A 27,434-nucleotide genomic window follows, 5' to 3' on the forward strand; every position below is an offset into this window, starting at 1 on the left:
TAATTTAAAACAAAAAGGTAGATTTAATGCAATAACAACATTAATCTGAGGATAAATAAATCCACAACAGACTTTAAAGTTTGCATTTTTTTTTCCTTTCTTTGCAGAGAGAATGGTTTTCTTAAAGCATATGGGACTGAAGATGTCAAAACAAAATGTAATTTCTTAATGTCCAGGTGAAACAGGCTTGGTCCTCCCTGCTGCCCTCCTACCGCTTGCCACTGGCCAAGGTGATCAGTTTCTCTCATCTAACTCAGGATGGATGTTAGTTTCAAGAGTAACTAGACGGTTTGTTTCCAGAATCATCTTCTTGTGATCCCATGCTCTGTAAAGAAGAAAGTGAGACAATGTATTTACACTTGCCCTTGCCAGAGATTTCCCACCGGCCCCAAACAAGCACACCCTGTTCTTCTGTGAGGATAGTCGGTCACCCTGTGTACAAACAGGCCATAGTTTGCATACTTCCAGGCTGCAGTTTGATAATGCTCTCAGTGAATCTCTCCATGAACTTGGTCACAAAGGTTTTCAAGAACTTCAGGCAACTAATAAGCATTTAACCTCAAATCAAGTTCATGTTCCTTTTCTGTCCAGGCCACTTCTAATTAATGAAGGGAACCCTAATCACCTTTTGTACGAACTGGGGGTTCACTGTGATCTCCTGGTCCATGGCCTTCAGCCGCTCATCCAGCTCTATGCACTTCAGCATCTGGTGATAGACAGGTTTGAAGGTGGTTAGTAAGCGAGTCTAGGTCAATTACCTCCTTTTTAACCTAGGCTACTAATATGGGTGCTACAAGTTCACAGTCCCATGATCTGAAACCCCTGGGGCGACACAGGTTTGGAATCAGAATTTTTTGAATGCAGAAAGTTAATACTGTACAAGTACTGTATATTACCTAACATCCCAGTAGGATCTAGGGTATGCCCCATAATCAAACACATTAATATCTTTTGCAGTGAGGCCTAAAAATATGCACAAAGTGGGATAAAGACTATGCATCATTTCAGGTGTAATTCGCCATCACACTTAGTTACCAAAACCTCCAGTTTTCATGGTTTTTTTTTTATTTTAAATTGCAAAACAAGGAGTGTGGAAGTCTACTATGTTACTATGCATTGCTTGCAGGTTTCGGAGATTTAATATCTGGTTCCATCTACTTCCATAATGTGAGGTAAGAAACATAGACGCCCACACAATCCCGACTCCTGTCTGACCCAGAGTGGCAGTCAGAACACGTGACCTCAGAAGATGCAAAGGGACCACTCTGGCCATGCCCAACGGAGGACTTTCTTCCTCCAGCTACCCCCCTTCCTCCCTCTCCTGACACACAGAGGTTTCTGACCTTCTGACTATACTTTACCGCAGAAATGAGGCTCTGCATTATGAAAGGTGGTTGGGTGGGGATAAAAGCATACTGACTGTAAGACCCTAAAGTGTTTCAGTAGCTAAACTAGGCTGTGGTGAGTTGCTGGGAAATCCAACCCACCACTGACTTATAACCATACAATCTGGAAGAGGGTTAAGCAATGCTCATATTCAAAACAACTTTGTAGGAACTAAAATGTTCCCAGAAACTAGTTGGGAACTACCTGTATGTAAGGGGTGCCTGGGTGGCTCAGTCGGTTAAGCATCTGACTGTTGATTTCGGCTCAGGTCATGATCTCACAGTTTGTGAATTTGAGCCCTGCATCAGGCTCTGCACTGACAGCGCACAGCCTGCCTGGGATTCTCTCTCTCTGCCCCTCCCCTACTTGCGTGCACTCTCTCTCAAAAAACAAACAACTAAAATTATCCTGGAGCATGGGAGCAGTATTTCAAATGCAGCATCTCAAACATCAATCAAAACCTGGCATTCAGATTTACCTCCTGATCAATGTTATGAAGCATGGCTGGGTTATTATATTTTTCAGGGTTATCATGGAAACTGACCATACCATCCTTCTGATTAATACTTGCAAAAATTTCACCATCTTCTATCTGTAAAAAAAGAAATCAGGAAAGTAGTTTAGACTCAGATACTATGTGGATATATAATGTTTCAATATAATCGGGGGGAGGGGAGACAAAAAACAATAAATAAATTTGTATGTTTATTTTTAGGCACCATCTGTTTATTCAACAAGTATTTACTGAACGCCTACTATGTGCTAGACAGCCCTGCAGATACTAAGGGCTACAAAACTCATACAGAGACACATATATCCACTCTTGTATTTTTTTTTACTGAGCTAAGTTTCACATAGTATAAATTAACCATTTTAAAGTAAGCAATTCAGGGGTGCCTTGGACATCCAACTCTTAATTTCAGCTCAGGTCATGATCTCTCGGTCATGAGGTCAGTCCCGCATCGCTCTTGGCGCTGAGCGTGGAGCCTGCTTGGGGTTCTCTCTCCCACTCCCTCCCCCTCACTTGCCTTCTCTCTCTCTCTCTCTCAATAAATCAATAAATAAAACAAAGTGAACAATTCAGTGTAATTTGCAATATGTAACCACCAACTCTATCTAGTTCGAAAACATTTGCATTGCCCAAAAGGAAACCCTGTCCCCACTGAGCAGTGACTCCTTTTCCCATCCTCTCCGTCCCTGGAAACCAGCAATCTACTACTTCCTGCTCTAGGGATCTGCCTGTTCTGGACACTTCACATGAATTGAATTGTGTATGTTTCTTTTGTTTCCTGCATCACCCAGCATAACGTCCGAGTGCCTTGCACCTTAAAACGTGAAACCCTAACACATTTGGTTCACCCTCGTACAAATTCTCTTCTGATCCTTCAAGAAAACTTTTCTGCTAATGCTGATCCCAAGGTAGTTTCACGGCTATGTTCTTTATTTGCATCAATGACTGAGGAGTTATTTGACCCTCACAGCCAAATCCTGTCCTGAAGTTAAAAAGTGAGAAACCAGGAAGTCTTGAATAGGACTTGTTATTCCTAACACACTGCTCCACATTCTAGCTTTGGAAGGGACAGATGCTGCTTAATGAAACGGCAACCAGCCCAACACACATTAAATGGAATACATCATCCTCTGTGTGATCACGGAGAGCTGCCTCTTTAAACGTGGACAGAACATGCCCAAATGAAATGCAAACCTAGCTTTACCACAGCAGCTCTTTTTGTGATAACCAGAACTAGAAACAACTGAAATGAGTATAATCACAGTGAGATACTGTAGCCCTGAAAATGAATGGAGCCACATACAACATTTTGCTCATAATATTGAGCAAAAAAAGCCAGACCCCCAAAAATATATACTGTATATTTCCTCTTATATACAGCTCAGAAACAAATACAAAATAGAATGTGAGAAGCCAGGATAAGAATCTGGCGAGCCAGGAGTAGGGCTGGAAGCAGGCATGAGAGATGTTTCTGGGATGCTGATACTATGATTTTTGATCTAGGTATTGGTCTCACAGGTGTCTTCTCTTTGTGAAAATGTATTTAGCTATAAACTTAAGTGTACTTTTCTCTGGGCAGGTGATATTTCAATAAATGTTTACTGAAAAAAGTTCCTGGGGCACCTGGGTGGCTCAGTCAGTAAAGCATCTGACTTTGGCTCAGGTCATGATTTCACAGCTTGTGGGTTCAAGCCCTGCATAGGCTTCTGTGCTGACAGCCCAAAGCCCGGATCCTGCTTCAGACTCTGTGTCTCCCTCTCTCTCTGCCCCTTCCCTGCTCATGCCCTGTCTCTCAAAAATAAACATTAAAATTTTTTTTTTAAATCCCTGACATACAATCGGAATAGGCCAATATCTATTAAAGAAAATGAATCAATAATCTTCTAAAACAAAACCACCAGGCCCAGAAGGATTCACTGGTGAATCCTACCAATTAAGGAGGAAATTATACCAATTTGTACGATCTCTTTCAACGACAAAAGCAAAGAGAATACTTTCCAACTACTATGAAGCCAGCATTACCCTGATATTAATAAAACCTGACAAAAACATTACAAGAAAACTACAGACCAACCTCTCTCATGAACATAAGTGCAAAAATCCTCAAGAAAATATAAACAAATCCAATAATATATAAGAATTATACACCACAACCAAGTGAGATTTACCCCAGGTACGCAAGGCGGGATGGACATTCAAGAATCAATTAATGTAATTCATCACATCAGCAGGCTAAAGAGATCATGATCCTATCAATTGACGCAGAAAAAGTGTTTCATAAAATCCAATGAAAATTCATGATAAAAACTCCAGTAAACTAAGTCTAGAGGGGGAACTTCTTCAACTTCATAAAGAATATCTACAGGGGTGCCTGGGTGGCTCAGTCAGTTGGGTGTCTGGCTTCGACTCAGGTCATGATCTCATGATTTGTGAGTTTGAGCCCCGCATCGGGCTCTATGCTGATAGCTTGGAGCCTGGAGCCTGCTTCGGATTCTGTGTCTCCCCCTCTCTCTCCCCCTCCCCTGCTCATGCTCAGTCTTTATCTCTCATTAAAAAAAAAAATTAAAAAGAAACATCTACAAAAATCCTACAGCTAACATCACACTTAATGGTGAGAAACTCAAAGCTTCCCCACAAAGATCAGGAACCAGGCAAAGATGCATCCTCATACTACTCCTTTCAACATTGTACTGGAAGTGTAGGAAGACAAGAAAAGGAAATAGAAAGTTAGGAAAAGAAAAACAAAAGTGTCTTTGTTTATAGACGATAAGTTTGTCTATATGGAAAACCTGAAAGTATCAACAACAAAAAACCCTCCTGGAACTAATAGGTAATTACAACAAGGTTGCAGGATACAAGGTTAATATGGAAAAGTGAATTGTTCTCCTGCATACCAGCAATGAATAAGTGGAATTTGAAATAAAAAAAAACGATATAATTAGCATCCTCCCCACCCCAAATGAAGCACTTAAGAATAAATCTAACAATAGATGTACAAGATCTATGAGGAAATCAAAGGATGAGGACGGAAATCCAAAAGGACTAAATAAATGGAGCGATATTCCATGTTCTTAAATAGGAAGACAGTATCATGAAGATGTCAGTTCCTCCCAATTCAATTCATAGATTCAACACAATCCCAATCAAAATCCCAGCAAGTTATTTTTATGGATATCAATAAACTGATTCTCATTTACATGAAGAGACAAAAGACCCAGAATAGCCAACACGATATTAAAGGAGAGGAACAAAGTTGGAGGACTGGCACTACCTGACCTTAAGACTCTTCTCTAAAGGGGCGCCTGGCTGGCTCAGTTGGTGGAGCATGCAACTCTTGATCTCGGGTTGTGAGTTCAAGCCCCACACTGGGTGTAGAAATTATTTAAAATAAAATCTTAAAAAGAAAAGAGAAGAAAATTTACTATACACCTACGGTAATCATGGCAATGTGGTATTGGTGAAAGAACAGACGAATGTATCAATGGAACAGAACAGCCAGCCCGGAAATAGACCCATGTAAACAGTCAACCGATCTTTGACAAAGGAGCAAAGATCCTCCTTTCAGCAAATGGTGCTGGAACAACTGGACATCCACAAGCAAAAAACTGAATCTAGGTGCAGCCGCTACATCCTCAAAAATTAAATCAAATGGGTCACAGACCTAAATGTAAGACGCAAAACTTATAAAACTCCCAGAATACCACATAGGAGAAAGCCTAGATGATCTTGGGTGTGATGATAACTTTTTAGCTAGAACACTAAAGACACAATCCAGGAAAGAAATGATGGATAAGTTGGGCTCCATTAAACGTAAAAGTTTCTTTCCGCAAAAGACAATGTCAGGAAGATGAGAAGACAAGCCACAGACTGGGAGAAAATATTTGCAAAAGACACATCTGACAGAGAATTGTTATGCAAAATATACAAAGGACCGGGGCGCCTGGCTCAGGGGGTGGAGCACGCAACTCCTGATCTCGGGGGTCCTGAGTTTGAGCCCCACACTGGACAGAGAGATTATTTTAAAATAAAAGAAAAATACATACAGAGAACTCTTAAAACTCAACAAGAAAACAAACAGACTAAAAAGTGGGCCAAATATCTGAACAGGGACTTCACCAAAGAAGATATACAGATGTTAAATAAGCATGTGAAAAGTTGCTCCACATCGTATGTCATCAGGGAAGTGCAAATTAAAACAAGATACCACTATACGCCTATTAGAGTGGCCAAAATCTGGAACACTGACAATATCAAATGCCGGTCAGGATGTGGGCCAATCAGACCTCTCTCTTTCACTGCTGGTGGAAATGCAAAATGTTGCCACCATTTGAGAAGACAGTTTGGCAGCTTGGTACCAAACTAAATATAGTCTTACCATCTGAGTCAGCAATCACACTCCGTGGTATTTACCCAAGGGAGTTGAAAGCTTATGTCCACACAAAAACCTGCACAGGGATGTTTACGGCAGCTTTACTCGTAATTGCCAAACTTTGAAAGCAAATCAAGATGTCCTTCAGGAGGTGAATGGATAAACCGTGCCACATCCAAGGAATGGAATATGATTCCGCGCTAAAAAGAAAGGAGCTATCAAGCCATGGACAGACATTAAGGAACCTTAAATCTCGATTACTAAATGAAAGAAGCCGGTCTGTAAAGGCTACATACTGCATGATTCCAACGACGGGACATTCTGGAAAATGCACAGCTATGGAGACAATAAAAATTATCAGTGGTTGTCTCAGAGCACAGAGGATTTTTTAGGGCAGTAAAAATAACTCTGTGTGACACCATAATGATGGATACATAGCATTATATGTCTGTGCAAACCTGCAGAAAGCACGGCAGTGGCCACGTGTCAGGTTGGCTCACCAACCATGACACACGCACACGTGTCACAACTATAACACACCACTCTGGTGAGGGTTAGTGATGATGGGGAAAGTCATGGATGTGCAGCGGCGGGGGACATACAGGAAATCTCTGTACCTTCCTCTTAATTTTGCTATCAACCTCAAACTGCCTTAAAAAAAATTGTCTTCTTTAAAAAAAAAAAAAAAAATCCCTACCCTCATAGACCTTATATTCTAGGGCAAGTCTTGAGCTTACACTCAAGCTTGGCAGGATGGATATACCAGGCCAGAGAATTCTCTGTCGTGGAAACTGTCCTCTGCATCGTAGGACGTACAGCAGCATCCTTGGCCTCTATCCACTAGATGGTAGTACCCCTAGCTGTAACAACCAAAAATGTCTTCAGACATTGCCAAATGTCCCCTGGCAGACAAAACACCCCTGGTTGATCCAGAGCCTGTCAGCGTTCGTCTGGGTTGGCCACACAGAGTTCAAAGCCCCTTCCTCCTCCTTTGATCCCTCAAAGCATAGCTTCTGACTCCTTGCTGGTGTCATAACCACTCAAGTATTTCTTCTCACCCACCAAATAGTGAGTTTCCTGGGGGTACTGTGTGGCTCACTGATGCTTAAACCCCTGGGGAGGTTTAGCAAGGTGCTCCCAGCGAGCACTCCAAGGTTGGTCAAGTCAGACAGGTTTTGTTTGGGTGAGCGCGTGTTTTGAGAATTAGGATGAAAGATTAAAACTTCAAAACGTTTGTAAATTGCACTATGGAAATAAAGTACTCCATTATCACAGTGGAAAATAGTTTCATTATTCCTAATCCTGATATGGCAGTGTTCCTAAAATCAGAGGGGACATCATCAGCAGAAAAATGTAAAATGCTGACTTTCTACACCTAAGATTTGCTTGACCTGGGCTGAGGACATAAGTCTGGTCTGACGGATCAGATCTTAGCCATGTATTTACATAACTGAATAGGTAGGTAGATTACAATCTATCAACTCGGTGGGTTACCCTGTGCATATTTAAATAATGCTTCTCTAAATTTGGGGAGTGGACAGATGCATCTGGGACACTTTAAACAGGGATGCTGGTAGTATCTGACTTCTGAAGGCAGGTGCTGAGATAGTGTCTGCTTTAGCCCCCTTTATTGTTAATGCTAACTCTAAGCGTACTAATGAACTGACAATGGCCCACAAGGAGGGAAGGGGCGCAAGTCACATCACAGTCAACGACTGCTCCCTCTCTAGCTGAACAGGACTTCCTCGGTGTGGGCAGGAGTGTGTGTGCCCTGACCTCCATACAGCTACAAGTTCATGTCCTCACTATAGAGCACCATGTTGAGTAGCACTGCTCTAGGACTCTGTACTTCACAAGTGTTTTACAAATATAAGTAAAGAGGACAAACAGGACATACCATGTATATCACATGGGTACCTATGACTGGAAAACCCCATAGATTGTAAGGAAATAAACCAAAATGTCCAGAGGTTGACTCTGGATGTCCCTCTCTTTCTCTCTCTCTCTTTGTATTTTCTATAATGAACACCTGTTACTTTTCTAAGGACAAAAACCCACCAAGGAACTTTTTAGAAATGAAGACACACTCACCATATGTAGGACATATTTCTCTGCCTCCTGAGGTCCAGATAACTGCACACGACTTGCCATATCTTGTAATGATAGTGTTAAAAAGGTCTGAAATTCAGAAGTAGAATTAATCACAGGTAGAAACAACAGAGGACATAAATTTCACTAAATGTGTACAGAGCTCTAATGAATCACTCAAAATCTGCTTTCTGTGACTGTGCAAAATAATTTTTTGTTGTGAAGATGACTTAGAGTTGAGGAAACCCGTGTAAATTTTAGTCCTCGGTTTCCTAGAGGTGTAAGGACTTCTGGAAATGTATCCTACACAGACACGCAAGTGAAGTGACACACACACAAAGTTCTTTACTGCAGCACCGGGACCACCTAGAAGGATTCGTTGGTGCCGTCTGGTATAATTGAGTCTATAGATGACTATGCTGTTGTTAAAAAAAAAAAAAAAAATTAAAAAGGATACTTCTCATGAACTGAAATGGAATCTAAGATAATGTACACCATTCAATGAAGAACAGTGTGCATGGCATGCTGTGTAAATGGAAGGAAACTTTATGTACCCGTGAGAGTGTGTATGGATATGTATGTATATGCACACAGACAACCTCTAGGACACCCAAGAAACTGGTAACACTTTCTTCAGAGAGAAAGAAAAGGGGTGGCTGGGGTATAGGACCTGCATGGAGATTTGTGTGCCTTTTGAATTTTGTACTGTAAACATACTACCTATTAAATAAAATTGACAACATCACTTTCATTCTTCAAAATGCGAAGCTAAAATGTATAAACACATGGGGCGTTAGAAGGAAGCCAGTGTTTCCCACAACTCTGCTTGGGACTTGATGAAAATGTTCCCCTTCAGGAACAAATTAAAAGAGCTCTTTTTTAAGGAAAGCTGGCAATATTTACAGCAATGGCCTTTTCAGAGCAGAGCATGTTAAAACCCTGATGTTGAAAATTAATAAGCCAATGACCAAAAAGTCTATGTATACTTTAGTTCAGGGAGTAGCATCCAAGAAAATGTAATTGTTAATTTTTAAAGTACATAAGCAGTTGAACACAAATGAAGACTTAAAAGTCAACATTTCTAAATACATGGATCATTTTTCCTGTTTCAAAATAAAGAGAAACTTCCACCTGAATGTCCATCAGTAGAGGACCAGTTGAATGAATCAATCGTGATTCATCCATAAAACAGACTACTATGTAGGGGAGCTGTAATACAGGCTTACTTTGCCAGGGAAAGAGGTTTAGAACATAACCCTAATCACACTTAATTGTGAGTGTCTCCATATACATAGAGAGAAGAGAGAGAAGAAGAATCTAGAAAAATGTCCATCAAAACATTAACATGAAGTGGCAGATTTCAGCCCCATGTGAGAACCCCTTGTCCCTAGTTGCCTTCCAGCCAGCAATGTCACAGAACATCATTCCCGTCACTGACATGGACACACGGTCTCCTTGTTGAGACTTTCTGAAAAACGTCTGGTTTTCTGACTTTGGAAAATTAAAATTAAAAATTTAATTAAAAATTAAATTAAATTCTGGAGTGGCTAGAAAATCCGTGGATTATTCCCCCTTCTAGAATGCTGGCACTAAGACATGATGCCTAAAAGCACAACAGCCACCAGTGAAGATTTAACCTTCATTTAACTTTTATTTGCCATTCTGCAATTTAACATTTTTCTGAAAGGTACCCTCTCTTACCTGTGTTAACATTTTGATTCTTTTAGCTAACGTGCAAGTGCTAGTCACAAGCAGGGGGCATCTGTTTGTCAACAGCCACCTCTCAATGGTGACACAGCAAGGGACAGAGTGGTTCTCAAAAGAAAAACTTTTGTGGGGAGAATCAGGCTGCTTGTTACCCTGAATCTCTTAGGTCCCGGCCCGGCCTTGTCTGCCCATAGATAAAGTCAGTTTTCCTCTGGCAGACAGGTTACATTTGTTTCTAATATTTCTTGAGCTACTTTCTCTTTCATTTTCCTTCTACAAACCAACTTTTTACAAATCCTCTGATTTCCGTATATGAGTGGGGCAGCTAGGGTTGCTCTCTCTAGAGTATTTGGAAGGAGTTTCCTCCTCTTGTTCATTGGCCGTCTCCTCGCCTTCCTCCCTCTCCCCCCTGCGCGGCTCACTTGCCTCCATGACCGTCCCCTTGTCACCGCTCTCCTCTGGCTTCTCCAGGCTCTCACTGCCTGACACTCCACCCAGAGCCCAGCGGCCCTCCCACGGAGAGGGCACCCAGCAGCAGACACCCCCTCTTCTGGCTCCTCTGCCTCTCCGCCCCGTCCCGCGGCTACCGCAGGGTAAAGGGTATGCCCAGAGCCAGACTGACCACATTCTCGCCAGCTGTGAAACGCCCCCTCTGACTACACTACTTCTCAAGAGGAAAAAGCAATCCTGTTTGCTGAAGCAGCTGTTCGCTTCCTGTTATTTGCAGCACATGCCTTTGGAGGTCACGTGGGATTTCATTTTTCTCTCATGCTTTTTGGTACCGTTTGAACACCGGGTAATAAGCATATTTCCTCTAATCCAAAAGCAGCAGGTCGTTTTCATTACTTCCTACAGTTCAACTGCACATAGCTCGTTCATCTGTGGCCTAAATGGCAACGTCGAGGTAGTGCTGAGTGTTCGAGCAAGAAGTTCAAGTACAGATGAGCACAGCCCGGGAGGGTCCACGGCTGGTCTCAAGGGACTTGTGTCTGCATTGTTAGCGCCACCCCTCTGCCCATGGGACTGTTTACCTCTCTCAGGCTACCTGTCTCTGCCTCCCCATGTAGCCGTATCTCCTACCTGTCTTCCTCTTCACCTGTTCCTCTTCTCAAAAACCCTGTTCTAGCCCTGAAAAGACCAAAAGGTATAAATCAAACTCTTTCTAAGTCATCGGTTGTGAGAGTTCTTGCTTAGTAAAGAAATCGTGCCACACTTTATCCCTGTATCTGCTTCCTCAGCACTGAGAAGGAAGAGAGAGAAGAGGGGGAGGCCCCGGGGGAACCAGGAGATGCTATCTGAGGGCGTCGCTTGCCTCACCTTGGTTAGCCTTTGAATATTCTTCTTATAAAGAGAAGACAAGCACTGCTTCACCAGCCCCATGTTGTTATCACGAGTAAAAGTTTCACTGTGCTTGCTCACCAGGTTGCGGAGTTCTGAGGGGTTATTGGTTGAATAAACTTGTGCTAACTCGTGGTATGCGTTGCTAAGAGGCTGAAGGTTTAAAGGTGGGAAGAAATCAGATTAAAACATTAGAGATATAAAATTTGTATAGGAAGCAAAAAGAAAACACGGTGCTATATCATGCGCAAGTATATTCAATATCCTTTATTGTTACCTAAGCAACCTATTGCCTAACCTTAACCTATTGTTACCCAGAGCAAATGCCTAGTTTTTAAGACCAAAGATAGAAATTCACTATGGAGTGACGTATTGTCAAAAAAACTTTGTTATTTCAGAGCAAATAACGGCATAGCAGGTGAAAGTATACTGCACTTAATAAATGCATGCATCTTTTGCATCTTTTTTCTTTTCCTATTGATAAATTACACTGGGAAAAAAGAAGGCAAGATTCCTATCATTCTCAACTCTCTTGCTCTCTCTCTCACACACACACACACACACACACACACACACACACACACCCCTCACCAGATGCAACAGGACTATCTATTTTCGACAAAAAGGAAGATAGGAGCAAGAGAACCAACAGCAGCTGAGGGTCTCCTAAGAGCCTGAGCTGCTTTATGCATTTCATATACATTATCCTCTACTTTAAATATTAGGAGATTGGGGCGGAGATCTGAGAGAATGTGGGATGGTCATGAGGAGCACAGGTGCAACGCGGATTCAAATCTGTGTCTCTCCTCCAAAGTCTGTGTTCTTCACCATGGATGCTAGCCTCATAAACCACGAATGCTGTGAAGGACAGTCATGAAGACGTCGTCTTACGCAACTACTCTTCCTCGAACAGGCCAGCTCAAGGGACCATGGGAGTTCTCCCAAATGATCTGAGAATGGCTACCCTAAACTTACCCTGCCTCTGACTCTTTCATGGGATTCAAGGGACCTCACTCTCCTCCCTCATCTGTGACTAGGCAGCCCAGAGCCCTAAGAACCACAGCAAGGCTCTGTAGTGAAGGACACAGGGCTGTCTGCAACAAGACAGCATAAAAATCTCATTAGGAAGATTTTCAAATTGATACCCTGAAATTCTGAGTTCTGTACGAATAACAGGGTTAAAATTGTTATCCAAATGACTGTGACCTTATAACCTTTTGAACTGCCCGATTTTATTCTAAACCATGAGGATGTATTTCAAAAAAAAAAAAAAAGAAATCTATTTTTCAATGTGGTCCAAAGCTGGGTCCTCAGTGGAAACAAAAGTTCAGTGAGCAGACCTTGTGGTTTTCATTCAGGGGCTCTAGAAAGATTTCCTAACACTCGGGCAGATGCAGTTCCATAAACTCAGCACTGTCTTTTCAGTACTTTCGCTAAACTGTAACGAAGAAGAAGATCATCATCATCAACCTTTACAGGAGCTTTGGCATCTATGGCAATAATTACTCAGAGCAAAAGTTTGAAAACAGATTTCTAAGTAACATTCCCCCCCGGGTCAGTGATCAGAGGGTGCGTGGACTGGAATAGAGGCCAAGATTCTGCAAGAGCAGCAGCTCCCAGACAATAATGTCCACTATGAAACGTATTAAATGTCTGCTAACTTGAAGCTGCTGGGAGAGCCAAATCACTATAAAATAAAATTACAGAGCTACGTATCATTATAATTTCCTTATGGACTTAACATGTCACCTAAGAAATCAATTTAAAAAACTCACCTTAATGAATCTACCCACAATTTGAGACGTATATTTTGGTAGCTGTTGTACTTTTCCAAGTAATATCAAAGAAACTAGAATATACTTTTTATATGATTCCAACATGATATGACTGACCGCCATGGCAGGAGTAGTTATGGCCTGAGCAAGAGAAGAGAGAGCACACCAGGGCAGAAAGGGCAATCAATCAGCCACACGTATCACTTTAATTAAAAACAATTCTTACATTTCGTGCCCTATGAGTATTTTTAATAATGTCTTGGGAACGGATTCTCGTGCTATAAAATTACCCTCTTCAAGTATACCAGACAGTGGCTTCAGTATATTCACCGTGCTGTGCAACTATTACCATTACCAAATTTCAGAACATTTTCACCCCACCAAGAAGAAACCCCACATCCACTAGCAGTCATTCCTCATTCTCTTCTCCCTCCAGCCCCAGGAAACCACCATGCCACTTTGTCTCTATGGATCTGCCTAGTCTGGACAGTTCAGATAAATCTGTGGTCTTTTGTCACTGGCCTCTCTGTTTCCAAGGTTCTTCAGTGTTGTAGCAGGTACTGGTGCATCATTCCATTTTATGGTTGAATGATATCCCACCATATGGACAGACCACATTTTGTTTACTCATCCTCAGGTGACGGGCATCTGGGTTGTCTCCCCTCCTGGCCACTCCGAACGAAGCTGCCACGAACATCAGTGTACGTGTTTGGGGGCAGACATTTGTCTTCATTTCTCTCAGGTATATTTCTAGGAGTGGAATTGCTGGGCCAGGGTGGTAACTCTATGTTTAACACTTTGAGGAGCTGCAGACTGTTTTCCCTAGTGGCTGCACCGTTTCACACTCCCGTCGGCAGTTAGGAGGATCCCAAATTCTCCACCTACTCGTCAATGCTCGTTTTTGTTGGCTGTCTCTTTTTAATTCGGGCTGTCCTCGTGGTATGATTGTGGTTGTGATTTGCACGTCCTTGATGACTACTGATGAGGAGTATCTCTTCATGTACCGATGGTTCGTTGGTGTATCTTCTTTGGAGAAATGTCTCTTCGTTGGCCATTTTTAAATTTTAGTTTTTTTACTGTTGAGTTGTAAGAGGTCTTTGTACATTCTGGTTGCAAGTCTCTTATCAGAGATCTGCAAATGTCTTCTCCTCTTTTGTGGCTGACTTTCTACTCTCTTTCACCCAGATTTATGAAGGTCAGGGAGAAATGAAAACTATCGTACCCAAATCAGCTCAAACATTCCAAATCAAAACCCAAACCCCTAAGCCTGTAAGGTGCTTCTTTGAGATGCTACAGAAACATTCAAATGAGTGCATATGTTTACACGTGCAATGATTTCTACTACAGCATTGCTTAAACAGTGAAAAACTGCAATTGACTTACATTCCCACCAACTGAAGACCAGTAAACTAAGTAGGTCAATGTGTGGTGTGATATGAGAAGACAAAGCTGCTTTCTTTCACTTTTTGCTTTATGTAATGCTGAATGATCTGATTTTTTTCCACTAAATACATCCCTCTCTTGGATTCTTTTTTTTAAGCAGTAAGAAATCTGTATCACCTTCTGAAATTAAGGTACTAATACCATCTATAGCTTCATGTATATTATTAAAACACAGTTGCATGAAGTACCCTAACACTAGACAATGCTGGTCAAGGCAAAATCAGGGTATAAATAGATTTTCAGCAAAAACGTTCCTATCTGTATCAAAAATGTTTTACTTTTAACATTTTAATTATTTGGGATAGAAATATCTTTTCTAAGTGCATTACATACTTTCCTGCCTTTTCCAAAGCCCTCATCATCTTGATATTTCTGGATCATCAATATGTTGTCAGTTATCATACTGGACTATAAAATCATTTGCCCAGTGGCTATGAAATATGTTTATAATTTTCTGAAGAACTAAAGCTTTTGACTATGTACTCTTAAAGAGAAGTCACCTTGGGGCGCCTGGGTGGCTCAGTCAGTTAGGCGTCCGACTTTGGCTCAGGCCATGATCTCGCGGTCCATGAGTTCGAGCCCTGCGTTGGGCTCTGTGCTGACGGCTCAGAGCCTGGAGCCTGTTTCGGATTCTGTGTCTCCCCCTCTCTCTCTCTGACCCTCCCCCCGTTCATGCTCTGTCTCTGTCTCAAAAATAAATAAATGTTAAAAAAAAAAAAAAAAAAAGAGAGAAGTCACCTTGAAGGTCCTTACTTGACTAGACACATCCCCCTTTTTTTTTCTTTGAGTAAGCTCTACACCCAACATGGGGCTTGAACTCACGACCTTGAGATCAAGACTTGCATGTTCTACCGACGGAGCTAGTTGAATGCTCCTGACTAGACATGTTCTAATGACATCATCCCTGCCCAACGGCACCTTCTGGTGACAATTCCCTGAGGCAATGCTAATAAATACATGCATGTGTATTTATGTCTTAGCATTTTCAACTAAATTGTGAGCTTCTTCAAGGCTTAGAATATCCTTTATTATCTTAATATGTGACAGGAATATAAGAAATATTAAACCTCTGACAAATTTCTTAAAATTCTAGTATTAGCCAATATTGTATGTCTTTTTCAGACTCTAAAACATTCTACCAAATTATGCACTATACAGGTCATTACACAGACCAGGGGCCATCACATAGACAAAGCAGGTAGGGGCTTTCCATTGTATGCTCAATACCCTTTGAATTTTGAACCATGAGACTGTTTTACTTATTAAAATAAATAAAACTTAACAAAACACCACACATTGTTTTAGAACAAAAAGACATTTCAAAGATCATTCAGGTCAATCTCTTCCCTTTGTGTAAAGGTCAAGAGACATACAGAACTTCACCTGAATCACACAGGATACGAGTGGCAAAGCCTAGATCAGACCCCACTCATTAGTGCTCTTCCCTCCACTCCTACTGCCCTTCAACTCAAGGACAGTTTACCACCATGTACATGATGATCCCAGACAAATGATCTTTGAAAGGACCTCCACCTGAAACTCAGAGGCCCAAGATCAATCCACACCAGCTGTGCACTTCTTCGAGCATACAAGTTCAACAGAACCTCAGGGGCATTTAGAGAGATGATTACCTGTTCATAAAAGTACAGTGCTCTTTCAAAGTTCTTCAGCCCGGTATAGATCATCCCTCCATAATAATAGTAACATAGAAAGTGCTTTGCATCATAGGCTCCATTCTCTTTACAGATATCCATCATGTCCACATCAAGATATGGAAGGGCAGGCTTAAAGCATTTTGCCAGCAAACAAAGCTGTGAAAAATTTTACATTGAATCATCATTTTAATTGTACTTGGCAGGCTTTAGCAGGAGCAAATTCATAGATTCCAGAAAGTTCAAGAAAACATTTTATTTACTATTTATTTTTTTTAAATTTGAGAGCGAGCGAGCAAGTGAGGGAGGAGTGGAGACAGAATCCCAAGCAGGCTCTGCACTAACGTGTGGGCTTGAACCCATGAACTGCAAGATCATGACCTGAGCTAAGGTTAGACACTTACTGACTGAGCCACCCAGGCGCCCCTGAAGAAAACATTTTAAACCATCTTACTGATTAAAACTGTTCTAAGTGTTGACACATTACTCCATTTTCCAAAGCATTCAGAACAAAACAGCATGTGTTTATAAAAGACTAAGCAGGCAGGAGATAAAGTACTCCACAGACGAATTAAAGCTCAGCTAATTACTTAGCCTGCCTAGCACCCACTCGGCTTATAGATGCACAAACAGGTGAGTCCTTCTTCTTTTTGAATTAGCAGAATAGAAATAGACCAATATGGTGTGATAAAAATGGCAGTTTTCTTCAACTATTTCTCTTTAATTTCTGAATCGTTTCCGTAAGCGTAGGGAATTGCTCAACTCAAACTCAAGACAGCAAGCACACGGCAACGTTTCGTAGCTGGGTGATGCTGGTACAGGTGTAGTTACAGGTACAAACTCAGAGCTGTACAATTAAGACTAATGTACTTTACTGTGTGTAGGTCATACCTCAAGCACAAAAGTTTTTTAAAAAATAGAAAGAAAGCACCTTGATGTGAAACTAGAACATGTGTTTGGAATAATCCAGGTACCATGCTATTAAAGAAACAATCCATACCCCACAGGAGCTGGTTAAACCCCAGAGCATTATGGTATAATCTGTAGCTGTAAAACATTGATACGGAGACCTCTCCAAGATACATCAAGTAGAAAAAAAACAATGTACATATGAGTTCATACAGATTATTGCTACTGGTACGAAAAAACTGAGAGAAAAATACACATATTTGCTTATATGTGCATAAAATATCTTTGGAAGGATACACAAAAAACTAACACTGATTTCCTCTGGAAAGAAGAGATGGGTGGCTCATGAGCAAGGTGACTTCATTATCCACCTTCCCTTTTGCCTTCCGGAGTCTGAACCACATAAAATAACATAAAAGTGACTTGGGACATTTTTAACATCGCAAACATTAACCGGTCTGCTTACTCATCTCAGAAGCCTGCTGGCTGAGACCCATTTGATAGTTTGCGTTCTAGCAGCCAGTTGCAAATTCCCGCACTGATAATGTCCCTACACATTTCAACTTCTAGAACACATCACAGTCCCCACCAAATTGCTCTCCTTTATTGAGCAAGCGCACAGCCCAACTTCCACCTTTGACCCCATGTGACTCACTCCCCTGCTGCTTACCTGGCAGAGATCAGCGTGGACTGAGGTCAGCTGGTTTGTATTCATCTGCATCTTGTCTATGGCTTGCTTAAGGACGCCAATTCCTCGCAGGGGCTGTCAGAAATGACATCTCTTTCAGATAAGTTCTCAAAGATGGCAGCACATTGGATCTTATGTTGTCACTTACAAATAAAAAATAACACTAATTGATAGGTTCCTTTAAAGAACAATATGAGGTTTCCATACTCTTTCAGGAAATATCTGTCCCTATTCAGTCAAAAAACGCTTTCTTAAGCTGTTTCTTACACTATTTTAGAGTAATTCAGCACCATTTTTAGGTCATAAACCTTTTTTTCTTACGATGAAGATCAATAATCAAAAGCAATATTACTTTGTCAACAGTTCATTGTATTTACATTGCAACAAACAAAAAATTTCCAAATCATTTACAATAAAGAGCCTATGCTTAGTAAGCGTAACTACGGCTAAGGATGTTGGCATCTTACCATAGGGCAGTCTAGATATCGTCTGTAAATTCTCTCCACCACCACCATCTCTTAATGGATTATAAATGACTATTGAAACCAATATCATAACTTATAAACAGATCATTTCCTGCCCTGATATAAATAACAAGACAAAGTTTCAAGTGAGGCAGTCAGTTTCTGAACAGGAGATATGACTCTAAAATAGCTAATAAGGGGCGTCCGGGTGGTTCAGTTGGTTGAGTGTATGACTTTGGTTCAGGTCATGATCTCGCGGCCCGTGAGTTCGAGCCCTCTGTCGGGCTCTGTGTTGACAGCTCGGAGCCTGGAGCCTGCTTTGGATTCTGTCCCCCCTCTCTCTGCACCTCCCTGTTCTCTCTTTCAAAAATAAACATTAAATATATATATACATACACACACACACACGTATACACACACACATATACATACACACACATATATATACACACACACATATATACTTATACATATATATATAAAATAGCTAAATAACTCCCATGAGGTTTTCAATAAAGATTTTTTTTAACCATTTCTTTCAAACCACAATTTGTTTAATATTCCTACAAAATCCCAAATGGTTCTTTCTGTCTGGTCTCCTTCCAAGCTCCATCTTCAAGTTCAATTTCAAATAATAATTGAAAACACTCCAAATTATAACTTATGTCAGTATCACAAAAGTTAAAGACCAAAGAACTGTTTCAGATTAAAGGAGATGAAAGACACAGGACACCCTAATGGAATTCATGACCTGAGATTTTCTTCTGTTGTGAAGGACATTAGGGAAGTAAGTGGCAAAATATGAATAAGGCCAGATTTGTTTAAAAGATGATATCAACGTTCATCTCCTGATATTTATCATTGTGCTGTGGTTGTAGGAGAGAATGTCCTAATTTTTAGGAAACACTCCTTGAAGTATTCAGGGTAAGTGGTAACATATCTGCAATTTTCTTTCCAATGGAGAGAGAGAGAGAGAGAGAGAGAGAGAGAGAAAAGGGTAAGTGGGGTAAAATGCTGACATCCGGAGAATCTGGGTGAAAGGTACATGGGGATTCTTCATATTGTAAAGCTAAAATGTCATAATTAAAAGTTCAAAGTCTGAGCAAACAAAAACCCAGTATATTACTACATAAAGGGCACCAGAACGGTAGCTCCAAAAACATCCACTGCCAGCAGCAGCCTCCCTTGAGGCCCTACTTCCCATGCATCTGAGAGGCCTCACCTGATGTACGAGCTGGAGGTCCTCACAGCAGATGCTTGGCGACCACACAGATCTGTTAGGACACTCAGTACTAACCTGGAACCTTAACAAAGGAGTTCATTGTGTAAATCAGAGATTTCTTAAAATATTTGACTAACATTGCTTACCTGTTTCCTTTCCACAAGTGCGTTTGTCAGCTGATGGCAAAGCCCGGCAACTAGAGACAGCAAGGACAAAATGTTGACAACATCAATGACTACACAGGTAAAATACATTCGGTGGGAAATAACAAAATGTTAGTTGGCTTACAAGTGTCTGTTGCGTATCGAATGTGCTCCCCATTACAAGTGCTGATAAAAAGCTGAACCTGTGAGAATAAGGTTTCGAAGTCAGGAACACTGGGCATGGAAAACTTCACAAATCTGGAATAAAGAGAAAAGAATCAATTCCTCCTGATATTTTACAAGGGAAAATGAAGAAGCCACTGGGGCCAGAAGTTCATCCTATCTCCAGTGCTCTATGAAAGTAAATGAGTCACCGATATTTTTAAAAACTAGGAAAGAGTATATGGGACTGGCCCGGTTCTTTGCAAGGTCAAAACACAGAACACAGACACAGATGAAGGCTGAGAAAAATATGCTTAAAAAAGAATTTTTTTTTTAATGTTTATTTATTTTTGAAGGAGAGAGAGACATAGCGTGAGCAGGGGAGGGGCAGAGAGAGAGGAAGACACAGAATCTGAAGCAGGCTCCAGGCTCTGAGCTGTCAGCATAGAGCCTGATGAGGCGCTTAAACTCACAGCCGTGAGATCATGGCCTGAGCCGAAGCCAGACGCCCAACTGACTGAGCCACCCAGGCGCCCCAAAAAAGAATTTTCAAAAAGAAAACTCCATTAAACGAGGCCAAATATCAGGTTGTCTAATATTCGTGAAGGAACTGAACATGAACTTTTAACCCAAAGTTTTCAAAACCAGTTTTCTTTTGAGCTCCCATGTAGTTAGGGCTATTTAGTCATTTAAAAACCAGTTGTAGGGGTGCCTGGGTGGCTCAGTCGGTTAAGCGTCCAACTTCGGCTCAGGTCACGATCTCACAGTTTATGGGTTTGAGCCCCGCGTCGGGCTCTGTGCTGACAGATCAGAGCCTGGAGCCTGCTTGGGATTCTGTGTCTCCCTCTCTCTCTGCCCCTCCCCAATTCACGCTCTCTCTGTTTCTCTCTCTCTTAAAAATAACCAAACATTAAAACAACAACAAAAAACCAGTCGTTTTTCTTGCTCTAAGGATGACAGATTGAAGGGGCACAAGGACTGAGAAGTTCCGACTGGCTGGAGACTGTGACTGTACTTCAGGGGGTGGTGACTGTACTTCAGGGGGGGCTGAGGTCCATATGGGAGAAAGAACCAGCTGATGTGCAGGGCAGAGGAGTGGGGGAGATAAGAGGCAGGATGTGGTTCACCCTGAGTCACTGGGCAGATGGGGCCTTCCAACAAACACTCTGAGAGGGGACCAGAGACAGGTTTTGGGGAAGAAATCAAATAAGCTACTACCACTCAGGTATTGCTTACAAGTAAACTTCCAGCTTTTTATTTATTTTTTTTAGAGAACTGTTGAAACTAACTTCAAGTAAAACAAAACGGATATTACTGCCTGAACCCAATCTCTCCTACATATTTGCATTTGTCCTTTCCTCTCTGTAGTATCATTCAACTTAACAATGTCACCTCACATCTGTAATTGAACTTTCTCGTCATCAACATGCAATCAAACGATCTCATTTGGGCTTCACAAGAGGTCAGCACGGCATTGTGATTTCCATCTTATAAATAAAAACAGGCAGCTCAGGACCCCACGGCTTATAATTGGAAGAACATAATTCAAATCCAGGGTACTGGGAAACAAGTTCAGGGTTCTCTCCAGGTTTTCTTTTACAGATATACAATGGTAAAATGCCTTATAGCTTTAAAATGCTGTCATGCACCTTACCTCACCTGATACACAGCCACACAGAAGGTTGTATGTGCATAGAATATGCACGCTATCCATTTTGTTAGCCAGCAAACACAGACAGTAAAAATCTTTACCCGCCAGCACCATCCAAAAGAACTTGCTGCAACGGTAGACCCGTTCTGTATCCGTGCTGTCCAACACAGTGGCTACAGGTGGCTACTGAGTACTTGACAAGTGGCTAGTGCGACAGAGCAACTGAAGCTTTAATTTTAATTAATTTATGTTTAAATAGCCACCTGTGGCTAGTGGCTACTGTGTGGTAGAGCACTGCTCTTGACCCTTTCATGCTGATAAAGTTTCTTCTCTAAACTCTATTCCTGACACATCTTTGTCTCAGGGGTCCCTGTGCCAGCGAAGCCAGACCCTCGCTTTAAGTCCATTTCCTCTCAGTTTATTTATATTGCTTCAACTTTCATGACAACCCTAACATCCCAATTTCTAATACTAAAACATCAAAAAGAAAAGAATTCTGTCAAGCACACAGAATTACAAGGAACCCCAAATGAAATAAGGTCTATTTAATTTGGTCTTAAACGGCTTGAACTTGTTTGAAGGCAATCTGAAGCAAAGTTCCTTTGGATCGCTGGTAATTTCACTCAACATATTCCACTGTGTCCTATTCCATCACCCTTCCCTAGTTTCTTTCCAAGTTAGAAAATGTGGACAATCTGACAGATTATGTGAATAAAAGTATTCAGACAAATGCAAACTATAGTGCTCACAACTGAGATGGCCACTTATTTTTTAAAATAAATTTCAAGGGGCGCCTGGGTGGCTCAGTCGGTTGAGCGTCCGACTTCGGCTCAGGTCATGACCTCGCGGTTTGTGAGTTCTAGCCCCACGTTGGGCTCTGTGCTGGCAGCTCAGAGCCTGGAGCCTGCTTCGGATTCTGTGTGTCCCTCTCTCTCTGCCCCTCCCCTGCTCACGCTCTGTCTCTCTCTGTCTCAAAAAGAAATAAAACATGAAAAAAAAATTTTTTAACAAATTTCAAAATTTGTATAAACAGGATTAAAAAATAACAAAATTGAAAATATAACAAACAAGGATTAGCTAGGAGGAGTAAAATGTAACTATGAGGACTTGACTTTATAATTGTGCAAAAGAGCTCACTGTTGTTTAACATGGTATACTTTCTACACCAAAAAAACAAAAACAAAAACACCTATAGCCAGAAAGGCTGTAGCGTTCAGGTTTAGCAAGCGTTCAGGTTTAGCACTAAACTGTAAAAGGAGACGCCTCTTACAGAACAGCAAGGACACCCAAGGAGTGCTCTTGTACGTCCAGAGCCCCGAGCACAGTGTCCAGATGGGATAGGTTCTTTGCAAGGAGTTCCCCACTCTTGTTGATCAGTTCACAAAGCTGAGTCATTTGCCCTGGAAAACAGGAATAACACCATCATTCAGTTACAGCACTAACCAGACTAGAGAAACTCTATAACCACAGACTTCATTCCTCAGAGCAAGAAATAATCTAAAGGTGACTTCTTGTATCTCCTTCATTTCAGGTGGGGAAATGGGTCAGCAGGGTCAGAGAAGTGAAATGGCCTTGACTCAAAACTAGACCTCCTATTTCCTTCTGGTCCTGACAGTTTCTACTCTTCGATTCCCTCTTCAATTCCCCAAGTCAGAAATGCACACATTACTATCACCACCACCCTCACCTCCCTCTCTGTATCCAAAATGCCACCAAATACGATTTTACTTTTAATTTTACTTCCTAAGTCTCTTGGCTCCATTCCTTTCTCTCTCCCCTGCCTTATTCAGACCCTCATCACTTCTTGCCTGGACTACATCATAAATCTTCTAAACTGTCCCCTTACCTCACTCTTTCTCTCCTCCAACCCATACTTCATATTGTACCTGTATGACCTTTCCAAAATGTAAAATCCAATCAAATTACTCCAAAGGCTTTAAGAAGTCCAAATGCTTCAGCCTGGTAAGAGGCCGCTGCACCTCCCCAGCCTTACCACCTGCTTCCACCCCTCTCTCCCCCAACACACACTCTCTAGTCACACTGAGTTCACAAAATTCAGTCAACATTCCATGTTGTCTCACCTTTCTGCCTCTATACATCCTATTCTGCAAGCTTGCTGTTCCTTCCTTCACTCTGCTCTCCCGGGTCTTCCACTACCTGACTCATACACTTCATGCAGCAATCGGCCTGGGACTTTGGACCCTCATCTTACCCCTTTTCCCCAAGCTAACTTGAAAAATGTGTTCTCTCTGTGCCCTCTCTGCATCACCTAGGATTGTGGTGGTTAGGTAACTCAACATAAACTCAGGAGAAGAGGCAGTCTTATGTCTCCAGTTTCAGAATACAGTGCTTACTTACCAGCGAATCAATCAACAGCCTGTTAATTAATCTCCTAATTGATCCACCGATTCCCCACCCCCCCCATACCACAATGTTATGTTTTCACAACTAAGGTATAGAATCTAATTAGGCCTGAATTGGTACTCTGAAGTAGACTCACTGATTTTGATGGGTTATTCTGAGACACCATGGCCACACTCTATACCTCCAAATTCCACTAGCTGTCTTTCTGGTGGTGGTTGGTGGTATGTATGGAGTTTATATAAGGGAATGGGCGGAGGTGCCTGGACAGTTCAGTCGATTAAGCGTCCGACTTCAGCTCAGGTTGTGATCTCACGGTTTGTGGGTCCGAGCCCCATGTCGGGTTCTGTGCTGACAGCTCGGAATCTGGAGCCTGCCTCGGATTCTGTGTCTCCCTTGCTCTCTGGCCCTCACTCACTCTCTCTCAAAAATAAATAAACATTTAAAAAAATGTATATAAGGGCATGGGCAACAACTTCTTAAGTTTCCTCCTTTATAGTTCTCTTTCACATTTTGAAGTTCAAGCTATATATATCAGCTATTTCTATTTAGTAGCTGAGGGATTTTTTCCCATATCCCCAAAAAAAAAAAAAAAAAACCCACGTGAATACCAAAAAATTTAAAATCCAAGTGACTGCAGCTTGGTAATTTTGTTTCTGAGGCTTCTATACTATACTTTAAAATTTTTTCCAAAAATAAAGAAATATACTATTATTATCACATGCACTGCAAAGCAGGAATAAAAAAAATCTGTGATCTGATTAGGTACTATCTCTCATGATAACACAAGTTGAACAGGAAAATACCATCACATTTTATTACAAATCTCACTGGTAAATACAAAATAGCTTCTTCTAAATAATTGCCCCCCCCTTTTTACTCACTACTCTATAATTACACTTACAATGATACAGAAACAAGCATTTCAGTCCATCATTTTCCCCCAATTAAATAGCCAATATAGAGCTGAGACTTAAAATAAAAGCTGGGTCATTATGAAATCGCAAGATAGTTAACTACTGTGGGCCAAGGGAAGAATTAACAGTAAGTGCAGTGCCACAGGGTGCATCTGACATGAGCCCAGAGATGTGGCCAATGAAATTCCCTCTAATCAAAGCAAGCTGGAAATTATGAAGTTCCCTTCACTTAAGGTCCATGTTAGGAAACTCTGAGTAAGTGCAGAAAAAACAGAAACCTCATAAACATTTCCTATGCACTGAGCATGAGGCACAGAAGCCATAGGCAGTGAAAGTATCTTGTTTATCTCTGCCTGACTGTTCCTAACGCAGTGACTCGCAGAGCACCCATACAGAGCTTTTCAGATAAGTGATCTCACTTGATGCTAAATAGTCCCAGTCCCATTTTGTAAATGAGAAAACTGGCCCAAGAAGCCACTGTCAGGATTCCAACCCAAATCTAAATAACCATACTACACCCCAGGAAGGAGAAACCAAATACTTGTAGCATAAATGAATGAATGAATGGTTCCTTCATTCATGGAGGCTGCAAGTTTGTGCCTTACCTGTGAACCTAGTTTCTATCAATAATAAGGGGAAAAAAGTATTTCATTAGGCATGGCTTCAACCCGGTCAGTTAACTTGCACCAGTGAGGTAAATCTCACTCCTCCATTTTTACAAATGGAGATAAAGAGATTCAAGAGATTAAAGGTGACTTATCCAAGGTCAGGCAGCTCCTAGAAGTTTACAATTAACAGCTGTTAGCAATCATTTGCAACTGTATCTATTGCACCCGAAATAACAGGTACTGTTTCAAGTACTTTTACATGATTTCTCTCATTCAATCCCAACAACCCTCTGAAGTAGGGTCTTATTTTTATTTTAGAGATGAAGAAACAGGGTACTTAAAGGGACCTTCACAGCCTGCAGCTAATTAATTCGGAGTCCAGCGCTCTATACTCAGGTGATGAGCTGAATGAACCAAAAAGCACGAAAATTTAAGTAATAGTGGTCACAGTTCTACCCCTGGAAATGCAGCCCTACGAGTGAGTGCTCCCTCGGCATTCAGCGGGACTAAAATAGGCGCGGAGGCTTCCCGAGGGCACGCCGGCCGGCCAAGGCGAGCCTCCGAGCCAAGGCACCCAGAAAGGATTCGCCTCGCGCCCGCTACCCGCGGCCTAGGCCGGAGGCGGCCAGGCGCCACCGGGACAGACGAGGCGGTGCACCAATCAGCGCAGGGAAGGGAGGCCGAAGAGACCAACGGGCGCTCGGGAAGGCGTCCAGCGGAAGTCACCGCCCCCAAAACTGTCAAGCGAAGCGCCCGAGTGGAAGGGGCCCGGGCCGGGGGGAGGAGGGTCCGGGCGGCCCCAGGGAGGGGAGATAGCCAGGCGGCCGAGCACACTGGCCGGCAGACTAGAGCAACGAAGACCGAGAGCGCGAGAGGGCTGCTTGAACTCAGCCTCGCCCGATCCCGCCCTGGTCTAAGCGCCGCAACCCCGAGACCAGCCCCGGAGGCGAGGTTCGGCACTAACAGGGACGTCCCAGCCGTCCGCGCTGGCGACTAGGGATGCAAGCCCGTCCCCGCGGCCCGGGGGGCCCTCCCAGGCCCAGCTCGGCGGCCCAGGGCCTCACCTTGAGCCGAGAGCTGTCGGACACTGTTCACGAACTGCTCCAGGGCAGACGCCATGTTTCCCCCCCGGCGGCCCGGGCAGCAGAGGCAGCTCACGCGGGAAAAGGAGGCTGCTCTGGGAGGAGGGGCCGCGGCGATCCACCACAGGGCCTCGACAGCAGCCGGACGTCACTTCCGCCGGCTCAAGCACCGCGAGATCTCACCTACCTGGGGGGGGGGGGGCAGTTACTGTTTCCATGGAAACAGCTCCGCTACTCACCGTAGCCGGAAGTTGGCTTTCTTTTCCTTCGCTTTTTATCCCGTTCCCTTGTGAAACTCCTCCTGCTGTTTAGTGGGCCTGTGAGCAAAGGAAGACGCTAAACTCATAATTAGGCGCATACTTCCCGGATTTTGCTTGGAATGACCGTCCCGTTTTCCACCTAGACAAATCCTTCACGCCTGGATTAATTGCCACCTCTTCCACGAGGCTTTTCCTGTAATGAAGACTGGAGCCAGGCAGGATGCCTGGATTCAGATGCCTTTCTTACTACTTAGTAGCTGCGTGAATTTGGACAAGTTTACTTGGCCGTCCCCTGCCTTGTATTACCCATCTGTAAGATTCTTACAATAACCTCAATCACTAAAACAGAACAGTGCACAGCACATAGTGAGGACTGCGTTTTCATTCAGGTATATGTTGAATGAATTGATTTCCCCATTTGAAATGGATCTGTCCTACTTCCAGTCGACTCCCAAAGCACTTTGTTCCTCTCATACAGCCACTTCCACTCTGTCGCAGAAAATTGTCTCCAAAGTCCATATCATACCCATTGCTCTTAACTGGCCTGGAGTCCCTTAAATTGAAGCATCTTTCTTACTCATTCCTGTATCTTCTAAGGGCTTACCACGGGATCTGGTCCATAGTGGGGATTGAGCAAATTAGCATACATTTTGAATTTCATCCAACATATTTATTGAGCATTTACAATGTGCTCTGCT

At 42.4% G+C, this 27,434-nt stretch overlaps 1 protein-coding gene across 4 annotated transcripts; it reads right to left on the minus strand.

Annotated features, from left to right (window-relative positions):
- Positions 1 to 26,565, minus strand: COPS3 (COP9 signalosome subunit 3). Of its 4 annotated transcripts, XM_047089892.1 has the most exons (12): positions 26,459 to 26,565; positions 22,779 to 22,908; positions 19,841 to 19,953; positions 19,699 to 19,748; positions 17,849 to 17,941; positions 16,249 to 16,428; positions 13,175 to 13,315; positions 11,379 to 11,552; positions 8,358 to 8,444; positions 1,865 to 1,978; positions 626 to 706; positions 1 to 325 (listed from the first exon to the last, which is right to left on the minus strand). In XM_047089892.1, the coding sequence occupies exons 1-12, from the start codon at positions 26,511 to 26,513 to the stop codon at positions 272 to 274; spliced, it is 1,272 nt and encodes a 423-aa protein (XP_046945848.1). In that variant the 5' UTR covers positions 26,514 to 26,565; the 3' UTR covers positions 1 to 271. The 4 variants fall into 4 exon arrangements, with proteins under 4 accessions (XP_046945848.1, XP_046945849.1, XP_046945850.1 ...); XM_047089893.1 differs by lacking the exon at positions 26,459 to 26,565 and having other exon boundaries at positions 22,757 to 22,828; XM_047089894.1 differs by lacking the exons at positions 19,841 to 19,953; positions 22,779 to 22,908; positions 26,459 to 26,565 and having other exon boundaries at positions 17,849 to 18,009.
- Positions 26,566 to 27,434: the final 869 nt, after the last annotated feature.

This window comes from Lynx rufus, unplaced genomic scaffold (assembly GCF_022079265.1).
Source record: "Lynx rufus isolate CCGP_SWC_20201006 ecotype Redwood Valley unplaced genomic scaffold, mLynRuf1.p SCAF_28, whole genome shotgun sequence".
Lineage (NCBI taxonomy): Eukaryota > Metazoa > Chordata > Mammalia > Carnivora > Felidae > Lynx > Lynx rufus.